At 42.2% G+C, this 23,200-nt stretch overlaps 1 protein-coding gene across 1 annotated transcript in view; it reads right to left on the bottom strand.

The window, feature by feature from the left end:
• Window positions 1-23,200, bottom strand: part of GLCCI1 (glucocorticoid induced 1) — a 474,455-nt gene that overhangs the window by 220,950 nt on the left and 230,305 nt on the right. The window contains exon 5 of the mRNA XM_053714094.1: window positions 18,627-18,776. Within this exon, the coding sequence (XP_053570069.1) occupies window positions 18,627-18,776 (150 nt within the window). The remainder of the gene's footprint in view (window positions 1-18,626; window positions 18,777-23,200) is intronic.

Here is a 23,200-nt window from a genome sequence, read left to right as displayed (position 1 = left end):
CAGGAATGGGGAAAAAATGCAAACAGCAGAGCCCTCTGACATAGAAAAAAAAAGCAAGAGGCATATAGGAATGGGGTTTTAAATAATGAAATTATTTGGCGCCATGTATGACGCACAATGCAAAATGAAATTTTTTGGCGCTAACATCTGGAAATGACACACGCGTCATTGCAGAGGCAACCTTGTAAAAGTTAACTCAGCGTCAATGACGCCGGAAATGACGAATTTGTGTCACCGGACGTACCTTTGTGCCAAAAAAAGTCTTGCGCCAAAAATGACGCAATAAACATCGGCAGTTTGTGACCTCGCAAATCTAATTTTGCCCGCGAAAATGTAATGAAAAAACAAAATTTATGCTTACCTGATAAATTTCTCTTGTGGTGTATTCAGTCCACGGGTTCATCCATTACTTGTGGGATATTCTCCTTCCCAACAGGAAGCTGCAAGAGGACACCCACAGCAGAGCTGTCTATATAGCTCCTCCCCTAACTGCCACCCCCAGTCATTCGACCGAAGACAAGCAAGAAAAAGGAGAAACTATAGGGTGCAGTGGTGACTGTAGTTTAAAAATAAAAAACACCTGCCTTAAAGTGACAGGGCGGGCCGTGGACTGGATACACCACAAGAGAAAGAAATTTATCAGGTAAGCATAAATTTTGTTTTCTCTTGTAAGGTGTATCCAGTCCACGGGTTCATCCATTACTTGTGGGATACCAATCCCAAAGCTTTAGGACACGGATGAAGGGAGGGACAAGGCAGGCACCACTGCCTGCAAGACCTTTCAACCAAAAATAGCCTCCGAAAAAGCAAAAGTATCAAATTTGTAGAGTTTAGAAAAAGTATGAAGCGAAGACCAAGTCGCCGCCTTAAACCAAAAGTGTGGGTGAAGCGCTGAATCTAATCTCCACTGCCTCACTGTGAAACTATCCCCTTCCTGGATAGTAACAGTTTAAATAGACCAAAGATTATTATAAAACAGTATAGCATGTGTCTCTGTATAGGATTCCCTCATTTAACATATGCTGGAAGGAAACGGATAATTAACAAATCAGGAGCTACAGCGGGGTATTTAAAAAAGCACAGGTGCAGGGTAAAGTATCTTGACAACTGAACAAAAAACAGCTATTCTGCTATTAGTCTTTCTAACAGACGGAGACTGGAGAATTTCTACCGCGTACTGTGTGAGTACTGAAGAGCGGTAACATAATCGAAATTGAAGGTTTTCCAATACCTCTTAATAGACTTGCGCAAGTCTGAACTACCTGGAGGTTCCGGAAACCAGGTGACGTAGGAACCTTGGAAACCGCCAGCTGCGGTCGGTTGTTTGTAGAAGAGCGGCTGAGATACAAAGTGGAGCCACGGTAAGAAGGCGGATAGCCTTAAGTCCCACAGGATTATAACGGAGATATCCATAAAGTATCTAAGTTTCACAGACTAACTTTTTGGCAAATCTTATACAGCGCCGGTGAGAAAGACCGACGGCTGTTGGTACTTGGGACAATTATATTGAAAAGAGACTAATACTTGGCTTTTAACCTTGCTGTAGCGGACCTGTCATATGCTTTATTTTTTTTATAAACTTTTACAAGGAACAGACACTTATTCAAATCATTTATTTAAGTTATTTTATAGAAGTGTATCACACTTTATGTGTTTGGTGTGATTTCCAGCATTTATTTAGACTGTTTATATATTTATTTAGACATATTTCATTGTTTTAGGGAGTGTGTGATTGGTTGTAAGAGCAACTATAGTTGGGAGTGAATGTATATTTTATCATCATGTTTTTGAGTTTGATTATTATTTGTTGATCAAGATCTGTCCATTAAATATTTTAATAAATTTAGGAATATATAACCACAGTACATTTGAAATTATTCTCCTATATTCTATCTATTTTCAATAGAGATATTTCTTTTAACAAGTCGCCGCCTTACAAATCTGTTCAACAGAGGCCTCATGTTTAAAAGCCCATGTGGAAGCTACCGCTCTAGTAGAATGAGCTGTAATTCTTTGAGGAGGCTGCTGGCCAGCAGTCTCATAAGCTAAACGGATTATGCTTCTCAGCCAAAAAGAAAGAAGTTGCCGAAGCCTTTTGGCCTCTCCTCTTTCCAGAGTATACGACAAACAATGCAGATGTTTGACGAAAATCCTTAGAAGCTTTCAAATAAAACTTTAAAGCACGAACCACGTCAAGATTGTGTAACAGACGTTCCTTCTTTGAAGAAGGATTAGGATACAGTGACGGAACAACAATTTCCTGATTGATATTCCTATTAGATACTACCTTAGGAAGAAACCCAAGTTTGGTATGCAAAACTACCTTATCTGCATGGAAGATCAGATAAGGGGAATCACACTGCAAGGCAGATAACTCTGAAACTCTTCGAGCCGAAGAGATAGCTACTAAAAACAGAACTTTCCAAGATAAAAGCTTGATATCTATGGAATGCAAGGGTTCAAACGGAACCCCTTGAAGAACTTTAAGAACTAAATTTAAACTCCATGGCGGAGCAACAGATTTAAACACAGGCCTGATTCTAACCAAAGCCTGACAAAACGCCTGAACGTCTGGAACATCAGCCAGGCACTTGTGCAAAAGAATAGACAGAGCAGAAATCTGTCCCTTTAAGGAACTAGCCGATAATCCCTTTTCCAATCCTTCTTGGAGAAAAGATAGTATCCTAGGAATCCTGACCTTACTCCATGAGTAACCCTTGGATTCACACCAATGAAGATATTTACACCATATCTTATGATAGATTTTCCTGGTGACAGGCTTTCGAGCCTGAATCAAGGTATCAATGACCGACTCGGAGAAACCACGTTTTGATAAAATCAAGCGTTCAATCTCCAAGCAGTCAGACGCAGAGAAAACAAAATTTATGCTTACCTGATAAATTTATTTCTCTTGTGGTGTATCCAGTCCACGGGTTCATCCATTATTTGTGGGATATTCTGCTTCCCAACAGGAAGCTGCAAGAGGACACCCACAGAAGAGCTGTCTATATAGCTCCTCCCCTAACTGCCACCCCAGGTCATTCGACCGAAGACAAGCAAGAAAAAAGGAGAAACTATAGGGTGCAGTGGTGACTGTAGTTTAAAAATAAAAAACACCTGCCTTAAAATGACAGGGCGGGCCGTGGACTGGATACACTACAAGAGAAATAAATTTATCAGATAAGCATAAATTTTGTTTTCTCTTGTAAGGGTGTATCCAGTCCACGGGTAAATCCATTACTTGTGAGATACCAATACCAAAGCTTTAGGACACGGATGAAGGGAGGGACAAGGCAGGCACTAAAACGGAAGGCACCACTGCCTGTAAGACCTTTCTCCCAAAAATAGCCTCAAAGGAAGCAAAAGTATCAAATTTGTAGAATTTAGAAAAAGTATGAAGCGAAGACCCAAGTCGCCGCCTTACAAATCTGTTCAACAGAGGCCTCATTTTTAAAAGCCCATGTGGAAGCCACCGCTCTAGTGGAATGAGCTGTAATTCTTTCAGGAGGCTGCTGGCAAGCAGTCTCATAAGCTAAGCGGATTAAGCTTCTCAGCCAAAAAGAAAGAGAAGTTGCCAAAGCCTTTTGGCCTCTCCTCTGTCCAGAGTAGACAACAAACAAAGCAGATGTTTGACGAAAATCCTTCGTAGCTTGTAAATAAAACTTTAAAGCACAAACTACATCAAGATTGTGTAAAATACGTTCCTTCTTAGAGGAAGGATTAGGACATAATGAAGGAACAACGATCTCCTGATTGATATTCTTATTAGATACCACTTTAGGAAGAAACCCAGGTTTGGTATGTAAAACTACCTTATCTGCATGGAAAATCAGATAAGGGGAATCACACTGTAAAGCATACAACTCCGAAACTCTTCGAGCCGAGGAGATAACTACTAAAAACAGAACTTTCCAAGATAAAAGTTTAATATCTATGGAATGCAAAGGTTCAAATGGAACCCCTTGAAGAACTTTAAGAACTAAATTTAAACTCCATGGCGGAGCAACAGGTTTAAACACAGGCTTGATTCTAACCAAAGCCTGACAAAACGCCTGAACATCTGGAACCTCAGCCAGAGGTTTGTGCAAAAGAATAGACAGAGCAGAAATCTGTCCCTTTAAGGAACTAACTGACAATCCCTTCTCCAATCCTTCTTTGAGAAAGGATAATATCCTAGGAATCCTGACTTTACTCCATGAGTAACCCTTGGATTCACACCAATGAAGATATTTACACCATATCTTATGATAGATTTTCCTGGTGACAGGCCTTCGAGCATGAATTAAGGTATCAATGACCGACTCGGAAAAACCACGCTTTGATAGAATCAAGCGTTCAATCTCCAAGCAGTCAGACGCAGAGAAATTAGATTTGGATATTTGAAGGGACCTTGAAGTAGAAGGTCCTGCCTTAGCGGCAGAGTCCATGGTGGAAAGGATGACATGTCCACCAGATCTGCATACCAAGTCCTGCGTGGCAAAGCAGGAGCTATCAAAATCACTGAAGCTCTCTCCTGCTTGATCTTGGCAATCAGACGAGGGAGCAGAGGAAACGGTGGAAACACATAAGCCAGGCTGAAGGACCAGGGCGCTGCTAGAGCATCTATCAGCGCTGCCTTGGGATCCCTGGACCTGGACCCGTAACAAGGAAGCTTGGCGTTCTGACGAGACGCCATGAGATCCAGTTCTGGTTTGCCCCATAGTTGAATCAACTGGGCAAATACCTCCGGATGGAGCTCCCACTCCCCCGGATGAAAAGTCTGCAGACTTAGAAAATCCGCCTCCCAGTTCTCTACTCCTGGGATATGGATAGCTGAGAGATGGCAAGAGTGAACCTCTGCCCATAGAATTATCTTTGAAACCTCCGACATTGCCAGGGGGCTCCTTGTTCCCCCCTGATGGTTGATATAGGCTACAGTCGTGATGTTGTCCGACTGAAATCTGATGAACCTGACCGCAGCTAGCTGAGGCCAAGCCTGAAGAGCATTGAATATCGCTCTTAGTTCCAGAATGCACCCCAGCCCAGAAGGCTGGCATCTGTTGTTACTATAGTCCATTCTGGCCTGTGGAAACTCATTCCTCTGGACAGATGGACCCGAGATAGCCACCAGAGAAGAGAATCCCTGGTCTCTTGATCCAGGTTTAGTAGAGGGGACAAATCTGTGTAATCCCCATGCCACTGATTGAGTATGCAAAGCTGCAGTGGTCTGAGATGTAGGCGGGCAAACGGAACTATGTCCATTGCTGCTACCATTAAGCCGATTACTTCCATACACTGAGCCACTGACGGACGAGAAGTGGAATAAAGAGCACGGCAGGAAGTTAGAAGTTTTGATAACCTGACCTCTGTCAGAAAAATTTTCATTTCTACTGAATCTATCAGAGTTCCTAGGAAGGAAACTCTTGTGAGAGGGGAGAGAGAACTCTTTCCTTCGTTCACCTTCCACCCGTGAGACCTCAGGAATGTCAGAACAATGTCCGTATGGGACCTGGCGATTTGAAAAGTCGACGCCTGTATCAGAATGTCGTCTAGGTAAGGGGCCACTGCTATGCCCCGCGGCCTTAGAACCGCCAGAAGGGACCCTAGAACCTTCGTAAAGATTCTTGGTGCCGTGGCTATCCCGAAGGGAAGAGCCACAAACTGGTAATGCCTGTCTAGGAAGGCGAACCTGAGAAACTGATGATGATCTCTGTGTATCGGAATGTGTAGATAAGCATCCTTTAAGTCCATGGTAGTTATATATTGACCCTCCTGGATCATAGGTAGGATGGTTCGAATAGTCTCCATCTTGAAGGATGGGACCCCGAGAAATTAGTTTAGAATCTTGAAATCCAAGATAGGTCTGAAAGTTCCCTCTTTTTTGGGAACTATAAACAGGTTTGAATAAAAACCCAGCCCCTGTTCCTCTCTTGGAACTGGGTGGATCACTCCCATAACCAGTAGTTCTTGAACGCAACGTAAGAATGCCTCTCTTTTTATCTGGTTTACAGATAGTTGTGAGAGATGAAATCTCCCCTTTGGAGATGAACCTTTGAATTCCAGAAGATATCCCTGGGAAACAATCTCTAGCGCCCAGAAATCCTGGACGTCTCTTGCCCAAGCCTGGACGAAGAGAGAAAGTCTGCCCCTACTAGATCCGGTCCCGGATCGGGGGCTACTCCTTCATGCTGTCTTAGAGGCAGCCGCAGGTTTCTTGGCCTGCTTCCCCTTGTTCCATGCCTGGTTAGGTCTCCAGACTGGTTTGGACTGAGCGAAATTTCCCACTTGTTTTGCATTAGAGGAAACTGAGGCTGCGCCACTCTTGAAGTTTCGAAAGGAACGAAAATTATTCTGTTTGGTCCTCTTATTGGACCTATCCTGAGGAAGGGCGTGACCTTTTCCTCCAGTAATATCAGAAATGATCTCCTTCAGACCGGGCCCGAATAGGGTCTGTCCCTTGAAGGGGATGTTAAAAAGCTTAGACTTTGAAGTAACGTCTGCTGACCAGGACTTAAGACATAGCGCACTATGCGCCAAAATGGCAAAACCTGAATTCTTAGCCGTTAGTTTGGTTAACTGAAAAACGGCGTCCGAAATAAAGGAATTAGCTAACTTAAGAGCTTTAAACCCTTGATGTATAAAAATTTTTTTAAGGAGACCCTCCAATTTTTTATCCATAGGATCTAGGAAAGCACAACTGTCTTCGACGGGGATAGTTGTACGCTTAGCTAGGGTAGAGACTGCTCCCTCCACCTTAGGGACCGTGTGCCATGAGTCCCGTATGGCGGCATCTATGGGAAACATCTTTTTGAAAGCAGGAGGGGGAGAGAACGGCACACCTGGTCTATCCCATTCCTTAGTAATAATTTCCGAAAACCTCTTAGGGACTGGAAAAACATCAGTGTAAACAGGCACTGCAAAATATTTGTCCATTTTACACAATTTCTCTGGAACCACAATGGGGTCACAATCATCCAGTCACTAAAATCTCCCTAAGCAATAAGCGGAGGTGATCAAGCTTAAATTTAAACGCTGTCATTTCAGAATCAGACTGAAGCAACGCCTTCCCTGAGTCTGAAATGTCACCCACAGATAGAAGCTCACCTGCCTCGGCTTCTGAGTATTGTGAGGGTATATTGGACACAGGCATTAAAGCGTCAGAAAGCTCTGTATTAGTTATAGCCCCAGAGCTGTCTCGCTTTCCTTGTAACCCTGGCAGTTTGGAAAATACCTCTGTGAGGGTAGCATTCATAACTGCCGCCATGTCCTGTAAGGTAAAAGAATTAGACGCGCTAGATGTACTTGGCGTCACTTGAGCGGGTGTTATAGGTTTTGACACATGGGGAGAGCTAGATGGCATAATCTCCCTTTTTTTAGTCAGAGAATCCCCTGGAGATAAATCTTTAAGCTCCATAATATGGTCTTTATAGTTTATAGAAATTTCAGTACATTTGGTACACATTCTAAGAGGGGGTTCCACCATGGCTTCTAAACATATTGAACAAGGAGTTTCCTCTATGTCAGACATGTTTAACAGACTAGTAATGAGACAAGCAAGCTTGGAAAACACTTAAATAAAGGTGAAACAGCAATTAAACAAAAATGTTACTGTGCCTTTAAGAGAAAAAAACTAGCACTTAAACTGCAAAACAGTTTAAAAATATAGTAAAGTCTTTGAAATTTTTAGTTTGTGTGTGTAAGGGACTAAAGCAACATTGCACCCACTTGCAAATGGATGATTAACCCCTTAGGCCCCAAACCGGATTTAAAAACATTAAAAAACGTTACAAGACAGTTAAGCACCCTGCCACAGCTCTGCTGAGGCTCCTACCTGCCCTCAAGTACGATTTTGTGCAGAAATAAAGCCCTTATAATGGTCCTCAGGTGCCAGATGACTCCTCTAGGGAAGCTGGATGTCTCAGTCTGAATTAAAACTGCGCATTTAGAGCGCTAAAATAGGCCCCTCCCACCATGTACTGGATGCCAGAGGGGCCTTAAGAAAATACTCCTAGGAGTATCTGATTAGCCATGTGGAAACTAGGCCCCAAATAAAGAGTTATCTCCCTCAGAGAAAAAATGTCCTATTTTTGAATTCATGTAAACGTTTAACTGTCACTAAGTAATAAGAGTATTACCCTGTTTTGTAAGCATGATCCCAGTCGCTGTTAAATCACTGCATCAGGCTTACCTCAAATACACAAGGCTCTGTCAGCATTTTCTAGAACTCATTCATCTCTCTAGAAATAAATATACTGAACATACTTCAAAGCAGGTAATCTGCAGATCGTTCCCCCAACTGACGTTGTCCCATACTCTTCAGTTATGTGTGAGAACAGCAATGGACCGTAGTTACAAACCGCTAAGATCATCAACCTCCAAGGCAGAACTCTTCTTCTAATTTCTGCCTGAGAGTAAAACAGTACAACGCCGGTACCGTTTAAAAATAACAAACTTTTGATTGAAGGTAAAACTACACTAAGTCACCACATATCTCTTGATACTTCCTATCTTGTCGAGAGCTGCAAGAGAATGACTGGAGGTGGCAGTTAGGGGAGGAGCTATATAGACAGATCTGCTGTGGGTGTCCTCTTGCAGCTTCCTGTTGAGAAGGAGAATATCCCACAAGTAATGGATGAACCCGTGGACTGGATACACCTTACAAGAGAAAGCAGTCAATTCAAATAAAGACTATACCCCAGGCAAGAAAAATATTTTCCTAAATATGTTTTTTCCCAAATATGAAATATAGTCTGCAAAAGGAAATATACATAAACCTGACTCATGGCAAATATAAGTACAATATATATATTTAAAACTTTATATTAATACATAAAGTGCCAAACCATAGCTGAGAGTGTCTTAAGTAATGAAAACATACTTACCAAAAGACACCCATCCACATATAGTAGAAAGCCAAACCAGTACTGAAACGGTTATCAGTAGAGGTAATGAAATATGAGAGTATATGAGAGAATATCGTCGATCTAAGAAAGGGAGGTAGGAGATGAATCTCTACGACCAATAACAGAGAGCCTATGAAAAAGATTTCCCGCAAGGTAAACCATATAATTCAATAGGTGATACTCCCTTCACATCCCTCTGACATTCACTATACTCAGAGGAATTGGGCTTCAAAATGCTGAGAAGCATATCAACATAGAAAATCAAGCACAAACTTACTTCACCACCTCCATAGGAGGCAAAGTTTGTAAAACTGAATTGTGGGTGTGGTGAGGAGTGTATTTATAGGCATTTTGAGGTTTGGGAAACTTTGCCCCTCCTGGTAGGATTGTATATCCCATACGTCACTAGCTAATGGACTCTTGCCAATTACATGAAAGAAATACAGTCACACAGTTATGACATTATATCCAAAAGACCAAGATGGTAGATGAAGCCAACCTACAGATTATCAATCTATCTAACCAACGTCTTAGAGGGGCATCTTTTTGGATAGTGACACTCAACACTCCTTAGATGTGATTGGAAGTTGGCAATATAAAGGAGGAAAGCTGGTCAATGATCGGTGCCTTCGATAAAGCAGTTACGAAACGCGCGTTAGGCGTTCACACTGCTCTCTGTATTTTGTCTTTTAACAGTGATTTTCCCTATACGGCTGTAATTTGTACGCGGTCCAACTTTAACAATCATTTTCTCATGTCTGACTTTGCCTACATCTGCAGTTAAATAAAGGGTAGCTTTTTGTAAAGGTATTAAAAAGGTACTACCCAGCCACTTTGGCTGAGGTATTACTAGATCACTACCTACGGTATTTAAGATTAAGGTATTATCTAGTCACTATGGCTGATATAAATAAATAGACTTGTCTTTTGGCCTATCATCCACAACTTCAACCGTTCTGGCTACTATACTAATCAACTTTAAGTGTTGAAATTAATAACGGTAATAAAAAGCCATTTAGACTGTGATACATTAAGATTTTGGCTGTGACTCAAATTGACTTATACTGTGACCATCCTCAGATCTACTAAATCTATTGCGGTATTAAAAAGGTATTAACCCAGTCGCTATGGCTGGACTTCTTACTCACTTACAGTTTGATTATTAGTAATGGTAATTTAAGTATTATCCAGCAATTAATCCTGTGATACGTAATACTCTTCAATTTTGGACATCTTAATACCAATACTAGTCCTAGATTTAAACATCTGTGGATCTTAAATGTATTACTTACTCAGTAATCAAGGTACAAGGTTAAATATTGTGGTCAGTTAATTCTGCTGCCTTTTGGCAGTTCCATCATTAATTGTGATTGATACCTACATAAATTCATAATCCTTTAAGATCTTACTCAGCCCTTATTTGTTTATACCTGTCCCCCCCCCCCCCCCCCCCCCCCGCTCACATTTGTAGGCTTAGTCCATTCCATATAAGGTGGGAGCTCTGGTAGTTTTAACAGGATATCTACGTTAATCAATATCAGCCTTTCTGGCTGAGATCTAAAATTGTGCTCTTCCATAGATACCTACCTTAATACCTCCATCCTTATATTTATGATACGTTCCCTTCATTAACCCAAAGTCGGCCTAGAGACACAATAGAAATTGGTGTGACACTCAGGGAGCAGTCATCCTCATATATTTGTTTTTAAGCGTTTGTGTTTATTCACCCCCCATTTTTAATAAAGTTATAATAGTAAAAGTTAAGTTTTAATCTATTTATCCGATTCTCCATCCTTCTATTATTAAGATTGGACGTATTACCCACTTATAGCATTAGTGTGCCACTATAGTGATTCTTTTTTCTCTTTCTTTGTAATATACTCATATAGGCACTAGGCACTGCCTCGACATATATATATTACAATAGAGGGGATCTGGGTGTTTGCCCACCACCCTCACCTTCCTGATTTAACTATCAGGGAACCCCCTTTTTTTTACTTAAATTGGGGGTACAGATATGACTGCAAAATATTAAGTAAAACTGCAGGTATTTGTAAGTAAAGATATTTTTCAAAACCTTATATTATCAGCCTAAAAAAAAACCCCAAAAAACAGGAGCTTTCTGCACAGAGAATGTTATATTTCATGAATATAACAAAGTCCCCTTTGTTACAATGGTCAATCCTTGCATTTTACAAATGCTAGGATTGACTTTCACTTTAAAGGCCAGTAAAAAACACACAAAAAACCCCACTAAAACACACTATACACATATTATATTGAATAAAGCCCCCTACCCACTTTGGCCACCGAAACTCATCCATCATTAGCTGAACCACTAACTGCATAAGGTAAATAGCTGTTTATTTAAAGAGACTGTGTAGTTTTTTTTGATCTGTGAGGAAATAGTGAACCCAGGACTAAAACATATTGAGGTATGCTAAGGGGTAATAAGGCAATGAAAAACAGAATTTATGCTTACCTGATAAATTACTTTCTCTTGTGGTGTATCCAGTCCACGGATTCATCCTGTACTTGTGGGATATTCTCCTTCCCTACAGGAAGTGGCAAAGAGAGCACACAGCAGAGCTGTCCATATAGCTCCCCCTCTAGCTCCACCCCCCAGTCATTCGACCGAAGGTTAGGAAGAAAAAGGAGAAACCATAGGGTGCAGTGGTGACTGTAGTTTAAACAAAAAATTATTACCTGACTTAATTGCCAGGGCGGGCCATGGACTGGATACACCACAAGAGAAAGTAATTTATCAGGTAAGCATAAATTCTGTTTTCTCTTGTAAGGTTTATCCAGTCCACGGATTCATCCTTTACTTGTGGGATACCAATACCAAAGCTTTAGGACACAGATGAAGGGAGGGAATAAGACAGGTACCTTAAACGGAAGGCACCACTGCTTGTAAAACCTTTCTCCCAAAAATAGCCTCCGAAAAAGCAAAAGTATCGAATTTGGAAAATTTGGAAAAAGTATGCAGCGAAGACCAAGTCGCTGCCTTACAAATCTGTTCAACAGAAGCCTTGTTTTTAAAAGCCCATGTGGAAGCCACTGCTCTGGTAGAATGAGCAGAAATAGTCTCAGGAGGCTGCTGGCCCGCAGTCTCATAGGCCACACGGATGATGCTTTTCAGCCAAAAGGAAAGAGAGGTAGCAGTCGCTTTCTGACCTCTCCTCTTACCAGAATAGATAACAAACAAGGAAGATGTTTGTCTGAAATCCTTAGTTGCTTGTAAATAGAACTTTAAAGCACGAACCACATCAAGATTGTGTAACAGATGTTCCTTCTTCGAAGAAGGGTTAGGACACAGAGAAGGAACAACAATTTCCTGGTTAATATTCTTGTTAGAAACAACTTTAAGAAGAAAACCAGGTTTGGTACGCAAAACTACCTTATCTGCGTGGAACACCAGGTAAGGTGAATCACACTAAAGCAGATAACTCTGAGACTCTTCGAGCAGAAGAGATAGCTACCAAAAACAAAACTTTCCAAGATAATAACTTAATATCTATGGAATGTAAAGGTTCAAACGGAACCCCTTGAAGAACTGAAAGAACTAGGTTTAGACTCCATGGCGGAGCCACAGGTTTATAGACAGGCTTGATTCTGACTAAAGCCTGAGTAAACGCTTGAACGTCTGGTACCTCTGCCAGACGCTTGTGTAAAAGAATAGACAGAGCAGATACCTGTCCTTTTAAGGAACTAGCTGACAATCCTTTCTCCAATCCTTCTTGGAGGCAAGACAGTATTCTGGGAATCCTAATCTTACTCCATGAGTAACCCTTGGATTCACACCAACAAAGATATTTCCGCCATATCTTATGGTAGATTTTCCTGGTGACAGGCTTTCTAGCCTGAATCAAGGTATCTATAACTGACTCAGAGAAACCACACTTTGATAGAATTAAGCGTTCAATCTCCAAGCAGTCAGACGCAGAGAAATTAGATTTGGATGCTTGAACGGACCCTGTATTAGAAGATCCTGCCTCATTGGCAGTGTCCATGGTGGGACAGATGACATGTCCACTAGGTCTGCATACCAAGTCCTGCGTGGCCACGCAGGTGCTATCAGAATCACTGAAGCCTTCTCCTGCTTGATTCTGGCGACCAGACGAGGGAGAAGGGGAAACGGTGTAAAAACATAAGCCAGATTGAAGGACCAAGGCGCTGCTAGAGCATCTATCAATACCGCCTTGGGATCCCGGGACCTGGACCCGTAGAGAGGAAGCTTAGTGTTCTGACGGGACGCCATCAGATCCAACTCTGGAATGCCCCATAGCTGAGTCAGCTGGGCAAACACCTCCGGATGGAATTCCCATTCCCCCGGGTGAAAAGTCTGATGACTTAGAAAATCCGCCTCCCAGTTGTCTACTCCTGGGATGTGAATTGCTGAGAGATGGCAGGAGTGATCCTCCGCCCACCTGATTATTTTGGTTACTTCCGTCATCGCTAGGGAACTCTTTGTTCCCCCCTGATGATTGACTACAGTCGTGATGTTGTCCGACTGAAATCTGATGAATTTGGCCGCAGCTAGTTGAGGCCATGCCTGAAGAGCGTTGAATATCGCCCTCAGTTCCAGAATGTTTATCGGGAGAAGAGTTTCTTCCCGAGACCATAAGCCCTGAGCTTTCAGGGAGTCCCAGACCGCACCCCAGCCTACCAGACTGGCGTCGGTCGTTACAATGATCCACTCTGGCCTGCGGAAACATATTCCCTGAGACAGGTGATCCTGAGACAACCACCAGAGAAGAGAATCTCTGGTCTCTGGTCCAACTGAATTTGAGGAGACAAATCTGCATAATCCCCATTCCACTGTTTGAGCCTGCATAGTTGCAGTGGTCTGAGGTGTATCCGAGCAAAAGGGACTATGTCCATTGCTGCTACCATTAATCCGATTGTCTCCATTCACTGAGCTACAGATGGCCGGGGAATGGAATGAAGAACTCGAGTCTATTAGAATGAAGAACCGAGTCTATTAGAGTCCCTAGGAAGGGAACCCTTGTGAGAGGGGAAAGAGAACTCTTTTTGATGTTCACCTTCCACCCATGAGACCTCAGAAAGGCCAATACAATCTCCGTGTGAGACTTGGCTCTTTTGAAAGACGGCACCTGAGTTAAGTTGTTGACTAGGTAAGGCGCTACTGCTATGCCCTGCGGTCTTAGAACCACCAGGAGGGACCCTAGCACCTTTGTGAAAATTCTGGGAGCAGTGGCTAAGCCGAAGGGAAGAGCCACAAACTGGTAATGCTTGTCCAGAAAAGCGAACCTGAGAAACTGGTGATGATCTTTGTGGATAGGAATGTGTAGGTATGCATCCTTTAGATCCACGGTAGTCATATATTGACCTTCCTGGATCATTGGTAAGATTGTCCGAATGGTTTCCATTTTGAATGATGGGACTATGAGGAATCTGTTTAGAATTTTTAGATCCAGGATGGGTCTGAAAGTACCCTCTTTTTTGGGAACCACAAACAGGTTTGAGAAAAAGCCCAACCCTTTTTCCGCAATTGAAACTGGGTGGATCACTCCCATGGCATGTAGATCTTCTACACAGCGTAAAAACACCTCTTTCTTTGTCTGATCTGTAGACAGACGAGAAATGTGGAACCTTCCCCTTGGAGGAGAGTCCTTGAATTCTAGAAGATATCCCTGGGATACAATCTCTAATGCCCAAGGATCGTGTACATCTCTTGCCCAGGCCTGAGCGAAGAGAGAGAGTCTGCCCTAACTAGATCCGGTCCCGGATCGGGGGCTACACCTTCATGCTGTCTTGGTGGCAGCTGCAGGCTTTTTGGCCTGTTTACCCTTATTCCAGCCCTGGTAAGGTTTCCAGGTTGCCGTGGGCTGTGAAGCATTACCCTCTTGCTTTGCAGCCGGAGAGGATGAAGCGGGGCAGTTCCTGAAATTACGAAAGGAACGAAAATTAGCTTTGTTCTTTGTCTTAAAGGACTTGTCCTGAGGGAGAGCATGGCCTTTTCCCCCGGTGATTTCTGAAATAATCTCTTTCAATTCAGGCCCGAAGAGGGTCTTTCCTTTGAAAGGGATGTTCAAAAGCATTGATTTTGACGACACATCGGCCGACCAGGACTTTAGCCATAACGCCCTGCGTGCAAAAATGCCGAAACCTGAATTTTTTGCCATTAACTTAGCTATTTGGAAAGCGGCGTCTGTGATAAAAGAATTAGCTAGCTTTATAGCCTTAATTCTATCTATAAATTTCCTAATATGAGGTCTCCGTCTGGAGCGAGTCTTCCAGCGCCTCAAACCAGAAAGCAGCTGCAGTAGTTACAGGAATAATGCAGGCAATAGGTTGGAGAAGAAAACCTTGTTGAACAAAAATTTTCATAAGTAAACCCTCTAACTTTTTATCCATAGGGTCTTTAAAAGCACAACTGTCCTCAATTGGTATGGTTGTGCGCTTAGCCAGTGAAGAAACAGCCCTTTCCACCTTAGGGACCGTCTGCCACGAGTCCCGCATGGGGTCAGACATGGGGAACATTTTCTTAAAAACAGGAGGGGGAACAAAGGGGACGCCTGGTCTATCCCACTCCCTAGTAACGATATCCGCAATCCTCTTAGGGACCGGAAACGCATCAGTGTAAACAGGGACCTCTAGGTACTTGTCCATTTTACACAATTTCTCTGGGAGAACCAAAGGGTCGCAGTCATCCAGAGTAGCCAATACCTCCCTGAGCAAAACGCGGAGGTGTTCTAGTTTAAATTTAAAAGCCAATGTATTTGAATCTGTCTGAGGAGGAACCCTTCCTGAATCAGAGACTTCTCCCTCAGACATCAAATCCCTCGCTCCCACTTCAGAGCGTTGTGAGGGTATATCGGATACGGCTACCAAAGCGTCAGAATGCTCATAATCTGTTCTTAAAACGGAGCTATCACGCTCTGCAGGTAACACGGGCAGTTTAGATAAGAAAGCTGCAAGAGAATTATCCATGACTGCCGCTAAGTCTTGTAATGTAAAAGGGTTAGACGCACTAGAAGTACTAGGCATCGCTTGAGCGGGCATAACTGGTTGTGACACTTGGGGAGAGGTAGACGGGCTACCCTCGTTACCTTCAGTCTGAGAATCATCTTGGGCCACATTCTTAAGTGCAACAATATGATCTTTAAAGTGTATAGACATATCAGTACAAGTGGGACACATTGAGAGGGGGTTCCACCATGGCTTCTAAACACATTGAACAAGGATTTTCCTTGGTGTCAGACATGTTTAACAGACTAGCAGTATACACAAACAGGCTTGGAAATCACTTTAATCAATTAAAAAACACAATTTGAAAAAACGTTACTGTGCCTTTAAGAGATAAAAAAAGTCACACAATTTTGCAAAACAGTGAAAAATGCAGTAATCTTTTTGAAATTTTCACAGTATGTACCTAAAGCCTTAGTAAGATTGCACCCCTAGCAAGCAAAACAATTAACCCCTTAATGCCCAAACCGGAGCAGCCTAAAGCCAACAACCGGTTAAAATTACTACAGCACCTTGCCACAGCACTGCTGTGGCCCTACCTGCCCTTAGGGACCAGATTTGGGGGAATATAGCTTCCTTTAGGCCCTCAAACAGCAGCAGGACCTTCCATGTGAAGCAGCATGAACTTCTATGCAATTCTAACTGCGCATCTGAGGCGCAAAATTAGGCCCCTCCCACTCTACTCCGGAGCTGTGAGGCCTAAGAAACTTCTAAGTGAATAAAAAAATAGCCATGTGGGTAACAACCCCATAAAGAACCCAAAAGGACTTTCAAAGTGTCTTACAAACTATATTTTTCCTAAAAAAAACAATTGATTGCCCTTAATTAGTGTCAACCAGCATAATTAGCCCTGTTATGTAAGCATTCAATTCCTTACTAAGTCTCTGAACATAGCTTACCCTCCCCTCATGGGGATATTGTCAGTCTCTTCTAGCATTATCTCAGTCTTGTCTAGAAATAAATGACTGAACATAACTCATTGCAGTCTACCCTGCAAACTGTTCCGCCCAACTGAAGTTTTCTGGTACTCCTCAGTCCTGTGTTTGAACAGCAGTGGATTTTAGTTACAACATGCTAAAATCATCTTCCTCTCAGCAGAAATCTTAATCACTTTTCTGCTAGAGAGTAAATAGTACAAACCGGTACCATTTAAAATAAACTTTTGATTGAAGATAATAAAAACTACAATTCTAACACCACATTCACTTTACCCTCCCGAGAGAGACCCTAGTGCTTAGAGCCGGCAAAGAGAATGACTGGGGGGTGGAGCTAGAGGGGGAGCTATATGGACAGCTCTGCTGTGTGCTCTCTTTGCCACTTCCTGTAGGGAAGGAGAATATCCCACAAGTAAAGGATGAATCCGTGGACTGGATACACCTTACAAGAGAAAAAGGGATTTTAACTCTGAATTCCACAATAGTTGGTGCACATAGGTAAAGAGTTATGTGAAAAAGGCTATGTAAACTATGTAGTACCTATACAAAGGGAGAGGGATAGTTCCTGGGCTGTGTTTAGTGTCTGAGTCACTTACCTAGACTGCAGCACCCCTCCACTGTATCTTACCAGCTTGCTGAGGCCTTTATCCCTCACAGGATGCTGATCCAGTAGAGAGCCAATACAGTACAAGTAAATATATTGCAGAGAACACTTGTGGATAAATCATTAAACATTCAGGTGGAGGCTAAGAGAATAACCCGTGAGAGTACTGACATACCATAATTGAGGTATTCCTTTACCCCTGCTTCACTCAGAATCTTGGAAAAAATATCCTGAAGTCTTCCCTGAGTGAAGATGGAAGAGGGGTAATGGGTCTCAAAGTCAGGTCTGAGTTTCCAATAAATAGATAGAAATTAATAAAATCTTGCTTGCAGTGCACTGCTCCCAGCCATGAACAAACTGGTTGGGGGAGAGGAGACGGGAGGGATTAAAGCTCCTGTGAGGGTTCTTGACCTCCTCCTAGTGACAGGAAATATATCCCACGTTATGGACACCTATGGACTATACTCGTCTTACGAAAGAAATAGGTATACAATTTTTTGCTGTTTTGGAACCGTAAACTGATACTAAAAAATGGCTCAGCAGTGTATTTGTGAAACAAACTAAAGAACTTTATAGTATATATACACATGTAAGTCCTGAAGCAAACTTACGTGAGCTATATCAAAATGTAGAATCATCTGCTCCTTGACTTTTAAAATAGTGTTCCAAATAAGAGTGGTCCATACCAAAATTTACTTCTAATGATATATATAGTAATATTGTCTGTATATCATTTCAAGTGACAAAACAAAATTGAGCTTTTGGAGCTCTGTTATGGTAAATGGTTCCACATGCATTAAGTATATATACCTTACTTCCAACTGCTAATTTTCTTGGTGCATCTCTACAAGTAATCTCAAAGGAATGAATGACAAAGCATGAATTTCTTGTGGGTTTCATGGTCCTATGACCACTCATGCTAAAGGTCTCAAAGTTTGTAGGATGTACTAGTGGATATCCAGTAATTAGATTCCCATATTTTTATGAGATTAAATGGTTAATCAACTCAAATGTGACCATTTATTTCAGCATATAACAAAATAAGCAATAACATAAAAAATAATAAAGAAAATGTTCTATAATACTGAAAAATAACTATACATCTACTGAAGTTTAAAGAATGGCTAAGTATCCCAAGGCTTTTGTTTCTATTAACATGCACTATTGCTCCACAAGAAAGAATAGATATTTGCAAAGTCAAATGTCTCTTACCTTTACATCGTCCTTTTCATTGGTTTCCTTTATGAAGACTTTTTCAAGTTCTGGACTTATTCCTTCAACATTACATGAAACTCGTGAACCAATAGATTTTGGCACCAAGATACTCGAGGTGGGCATTGGGATTGATCTTAATGCAGAACCCTGAGGGAGAGGAAATTAAAGTAACAAACTTAGATATTGTGGTTTGTGCTAGGAAACAAAATATTTTGAAAAGTAAAAAAAAATAAAAAAAAAAAATATATATATATATATATAAAACATTGAATGGACATTCTAGCAAAAAAAGAAAGAAAAAAAGCTGCTGTATTTTGTTACAGATTAAAGGGACAGTAAAGCAGGGTAAAAAACACAATTTATGCTTACCTGATAAATTTATTTCTCTTGTGGTGTATCCAGTCCACGGATCATCCATTACTTGTGGGATATTCTCATTCCCAACAGGAAGTTGCAAGAGGACACCCACAGCAGAGCTGTTATATAGCTCCTCCCATAACTGCCATATCCAGTCATTCGACCGAAAACACGCAGAGAAAGGAGAAACCATAGGGTGCAGTGGTGACTGTAGTTTAAATGAAAAAATTATCTGCCTTAAAATGACAAGACGGGCCGTGGACTGGATACACCACAAGAGAAATATTTATCAGGAAAGCATAAATTGTGTTTTCTCTTGTAAGGTGTATCCAGTCCAGGGATCATCCATTACTTGTGGGATACCAATACCAAAGCTTAAGTACACGGATGAAGGGAGGGACAAGGCAGGTACTTAAACGGAAGGTACCACTGCCTGTAAAACCTTTTCCCCCAAAAAAGCCTCCGAAGAAGCAAAAGTATCAAATTTGTAGAATTTGGAAAAAATATGAAGCGAAGACCAAGTCGCCGCCTTGCAAATCTGTTCAACAGAAGCCTCATTTTTAAAGGCCCAAGTGGAAGCCACAGCTCTAGTAGAATGAGCTGTAATCCTTTCAGGAGGCTGCTGTCCAGCAGTCTCATAGGCTAAGCGGATTATGCTTCTTAGCCAAAAAGAAAGAGAGGTCGCCGAAGCCTTTTGACCTCTCCTCTGTCCAGAGTAGACAACAAACAAAGCAGATGTTTGACGAAAATCTTTAGTAGCTTGTAAGTAAAACTTTAAAGCACGAACCACGTCCAGATTGTGTAATAGACGTTCCTTCTTTGAAGAAGGATTAGGACACAAGGATGGAACAACAATCTCTTGATTGATATTCTTGTTAGATACCACCTTAGGTAAAAACCCAGGTTTGGTACGCAGGACTACCTTATCCGTATGGAAGATCAGATAAGGAGAATCACATTGTAAAGCAGATAACTCTGAGACTCTACGAGCCGAGGAAATAGCTACCAAAAAAGGAACTTTCCAAAATAAAAGTTTGATATCTATGGAATGAAGAGGTTCAAACCGAACTCCTTGAAGAACTTTAAGAACCAAATTTAAGCTCCATGGGGGAGCAACAGGTTTAAACACAGGCTTGATTCTAACCAAAGCATGACAAAAACATAATTTATGCTTACCTGATAAATTCCTTTCTTCTGTTGTGTGATCAGTCCACGGGTCATCATTACTTCTGGGATATAACTCCTCCCCAACAGGAAATGCAAGAGGATTCACCCAGCAGAGCTGCATATAGCTCCTCCCCTCTACGTCAGTCCCAGTCATTCGACCAAGAATCAACGAGAAAGGAGTAACCAAGGGTGAAGTGGTGACTGGAGTATAATTTAAAAGATATTTACCTGCCTTAAAACAGGGCGGGCCGTGGACTGATCACACAACAGAAGAAAGGAATTTATCAGGTAAGCATAAATTATGTTTTCTTCTGTTATGTGTGATCAGTCCACGGGTCATCATTACTTCTGGGATACCAATACCAAAGCAAAAGTACACGGATGACGGGAGGGATAGGCAGGCTCATTATATAGAAGGAACCACTGCCTGAAGAACCTTTCTCCCAAAAATAGCCTCCGAAGAAGCAAAAGTGTCAAATTTGTAAAATTTGGAAAAAGTATGAAGCGAAGACCAAGTTGCAGCCTTGCAAATCTGTTCAACAGAGGCCTCATTCTTAAAGGCCCAAGTGGAAGCCACAGCTCTAGTGGAGTGAGCTGTAATTCTTTCAGGAGGCTGCTGACCAGCAGTCTCATAGGCTAAACGTATTATGCTACGAAGCCAAAAAGAGAGAGAGGTAGCAGAAGCTTTTTGACCTCTCCTCTGTCCAGAATAAACGACAAACAGGGAAGAAGTTTGGCGAAAATCTTTAGTTGCCTGCAAGTAGAACTTGAGGGCACGAACTACATCCAGATTGTGTAGAAGACGTTCCTTCTTTGAAGAAGGATTTGGACACAAGGATGGAACAACAATCTCTTGATTGATATTCCTGTTAGTGACCACCTTAGGTAAGAACCCAGGTTTAGTACGCAGAACTACCTTGTCTGAGTGAAAAATCAGATAAGGAGAATCACAATGTAAGGCTGATAACTCAGAGACTCTTCGAGCCGAGGAAATAGCCATTAAAAACAGAACTTTCCAAGATAACAATTTTATATCAATGGAATGAAGGGGTTCAAATGGAACACCCTGTAAAACGTTAAGAACTAAGTTTAAACTCCATGGCGGAGCAACAGCTTTAAACACAGGCTTGATCCTAGCTAAAGCCTGACAAAAAGCCTGGACGTCTGGATTTTCTGACAGACGCCTGTGTAACAAGATGGACAGAGCTGAAATCTGTCCCTTTAATGAACTAGCTGATAAACCCTTTTCTAACCCTTCTTGTAGAAAGGACAATATCCTAGAGATCCTAACCTTACTCCATGAGTAATGTTTGGATTCGCACCAGTATAGGTATTTACGCCATATTTTATGGTAAATCTTTCTGGTAACAGGCTTCCTAGCCTGTATCAGGGTATCAATAACCGACTCAGAAAAGCCACGTTTTGATAAAATCAAACGTTCAATTTCCAAGCAGTCAGCTTCAGAGAAGTTAGATTTTGATGTTTGAATGGACCCTGTATCAGAAGGTCCTGTCTTAGAGGTAGAGACCAAGGCGGACAGGATGACATGTCCACTAGATCTGCATACCAAGTCCTGCGTGGCCATGCAGGCGCTATTAGAATCACTGATGCTCTCTCCTGCTTGATTTTGGCAATCAATCGAGGAAGCAGCGGAAAGGGTGGAAACACATAAGCCATCCCGAAGTTCCAAGGTGCTGTCAAAGCATCTATCAGAACCGCTCCCGGATCCCTGGATCTGGACCCGTAGCGAGGAAGTTTGGCGTTCTGGCGAGATGCCATGAGATCTATCTCTGGTTTGCCCCAACGTCGAAGTATTTGGGCAAAGACCTCCGGATGAAGTTCCCACTCCCCCGGATGAAAAGTCTGGCGACTCAAGAAATCCGCCTCCCAGTTCTCCACTCCCGGGATGTGGATTGCTGACAGGTGGCAAGAGTGAGACTCTGCCCAGCGAATTATCTTTGATACTTCCACCATTGCTAGGGAGCTTCTTGTCCCTCCCTGATGGTTGATGTAAGCTACAGTCGTGATGTTGTCCGACTGAAACCTGATGAACCCCCGAGTTGTTAATTGGGGCCAAGCTAGAAGGGCATTGAGAACTGCTCTCAATTCCAGAATGTTTATTGGAAGGAGACTCTCCTCCTGATTCCATAGTCCCTGAGCCTTCAGAGAATTCCAGACAGCGCCCCAACCTAGTAGGCTGGCGTCTGTTGTTACAATTGTCCAGTCTGGCCTGCTGAATGGCATCCCCCTGGACAGGTGTGGCCGATGAAGCCACCATAGAAGAGAATTTCTGGTCTCTTGATTCAGATTCAGAGTAGGGGACAAATCTGAGTAATCCCCATTCCACTGACTTAGCATGCATAATTGCAGAGGTCTGAGGTGTAGGCGTGCAAAAGGTACTATGTCCATTGCCGCTACCATTAAGCCGATCACCTCCATGCATTGAGCTACTGACGGGTGTTGAATGGAATGAAGGACACGGCATGCATTTTGAAGCTTTGTTAACCTGTCCTCTGTCAGGTAAATCTTCATTTCTACAGAATCTATAAGAGTTCCCAAGAATGGAACTCTTGTGAGAGGAAAAAGAGAACTCTTCTTTTCGTTCACTTTCCATCCATGCGACCTTAGAAATGCCAGAACTAACTCTGTATGAGACTTGGCAGTTTGAAAGCTTGAAGCTTGTATTAGAATGTCGTCTAGGTATGGAGCTACCGAAATCCCTCGCGGTCTTAGTACCGCCAGAAGGGCACCCAGAACCTTTGTGAAGATTCTTGGAGCCGTAGCCAATCCGAATGGAAGAGCTACAAACTGGTAGTGCCTGTCTAAGAAGGCAAACCTTAGATACCGGTGATGATCTTTGTGGATCGGTATGTGAAGGTAAGCATCCTTTAAATCCACTGTGGTCATGTACTGACCCTCTTGGATCATGGGTAAGATTGTCCGAATAGTTTCCATTTTGAACGATGGAACTCTTAGGAATTTGTTTAGAATCTTTAAATCTAAGATTGGCCTGAAAGTTCCCTCTTTTTTGGGAACCACAAACAGGT

Source organism: Bombina bombina, chromosome 5 (assembly GCF_027579735.1).
Source record: "Bombina bombina isolate aBomBom1 chromosome 5, aBomBom1.pri, whole genome shotgun sequence".
Taxonomy (NCBI): domain Eukaryota; kingdom Metazoa; phylum Chordata; class Amphibia; order Anura; family Bombinatoridae; genus Bombina; species Bombina bombina.
This window is presented reverse-complemented; position numbering and strand designations above follow the sequence as displayed.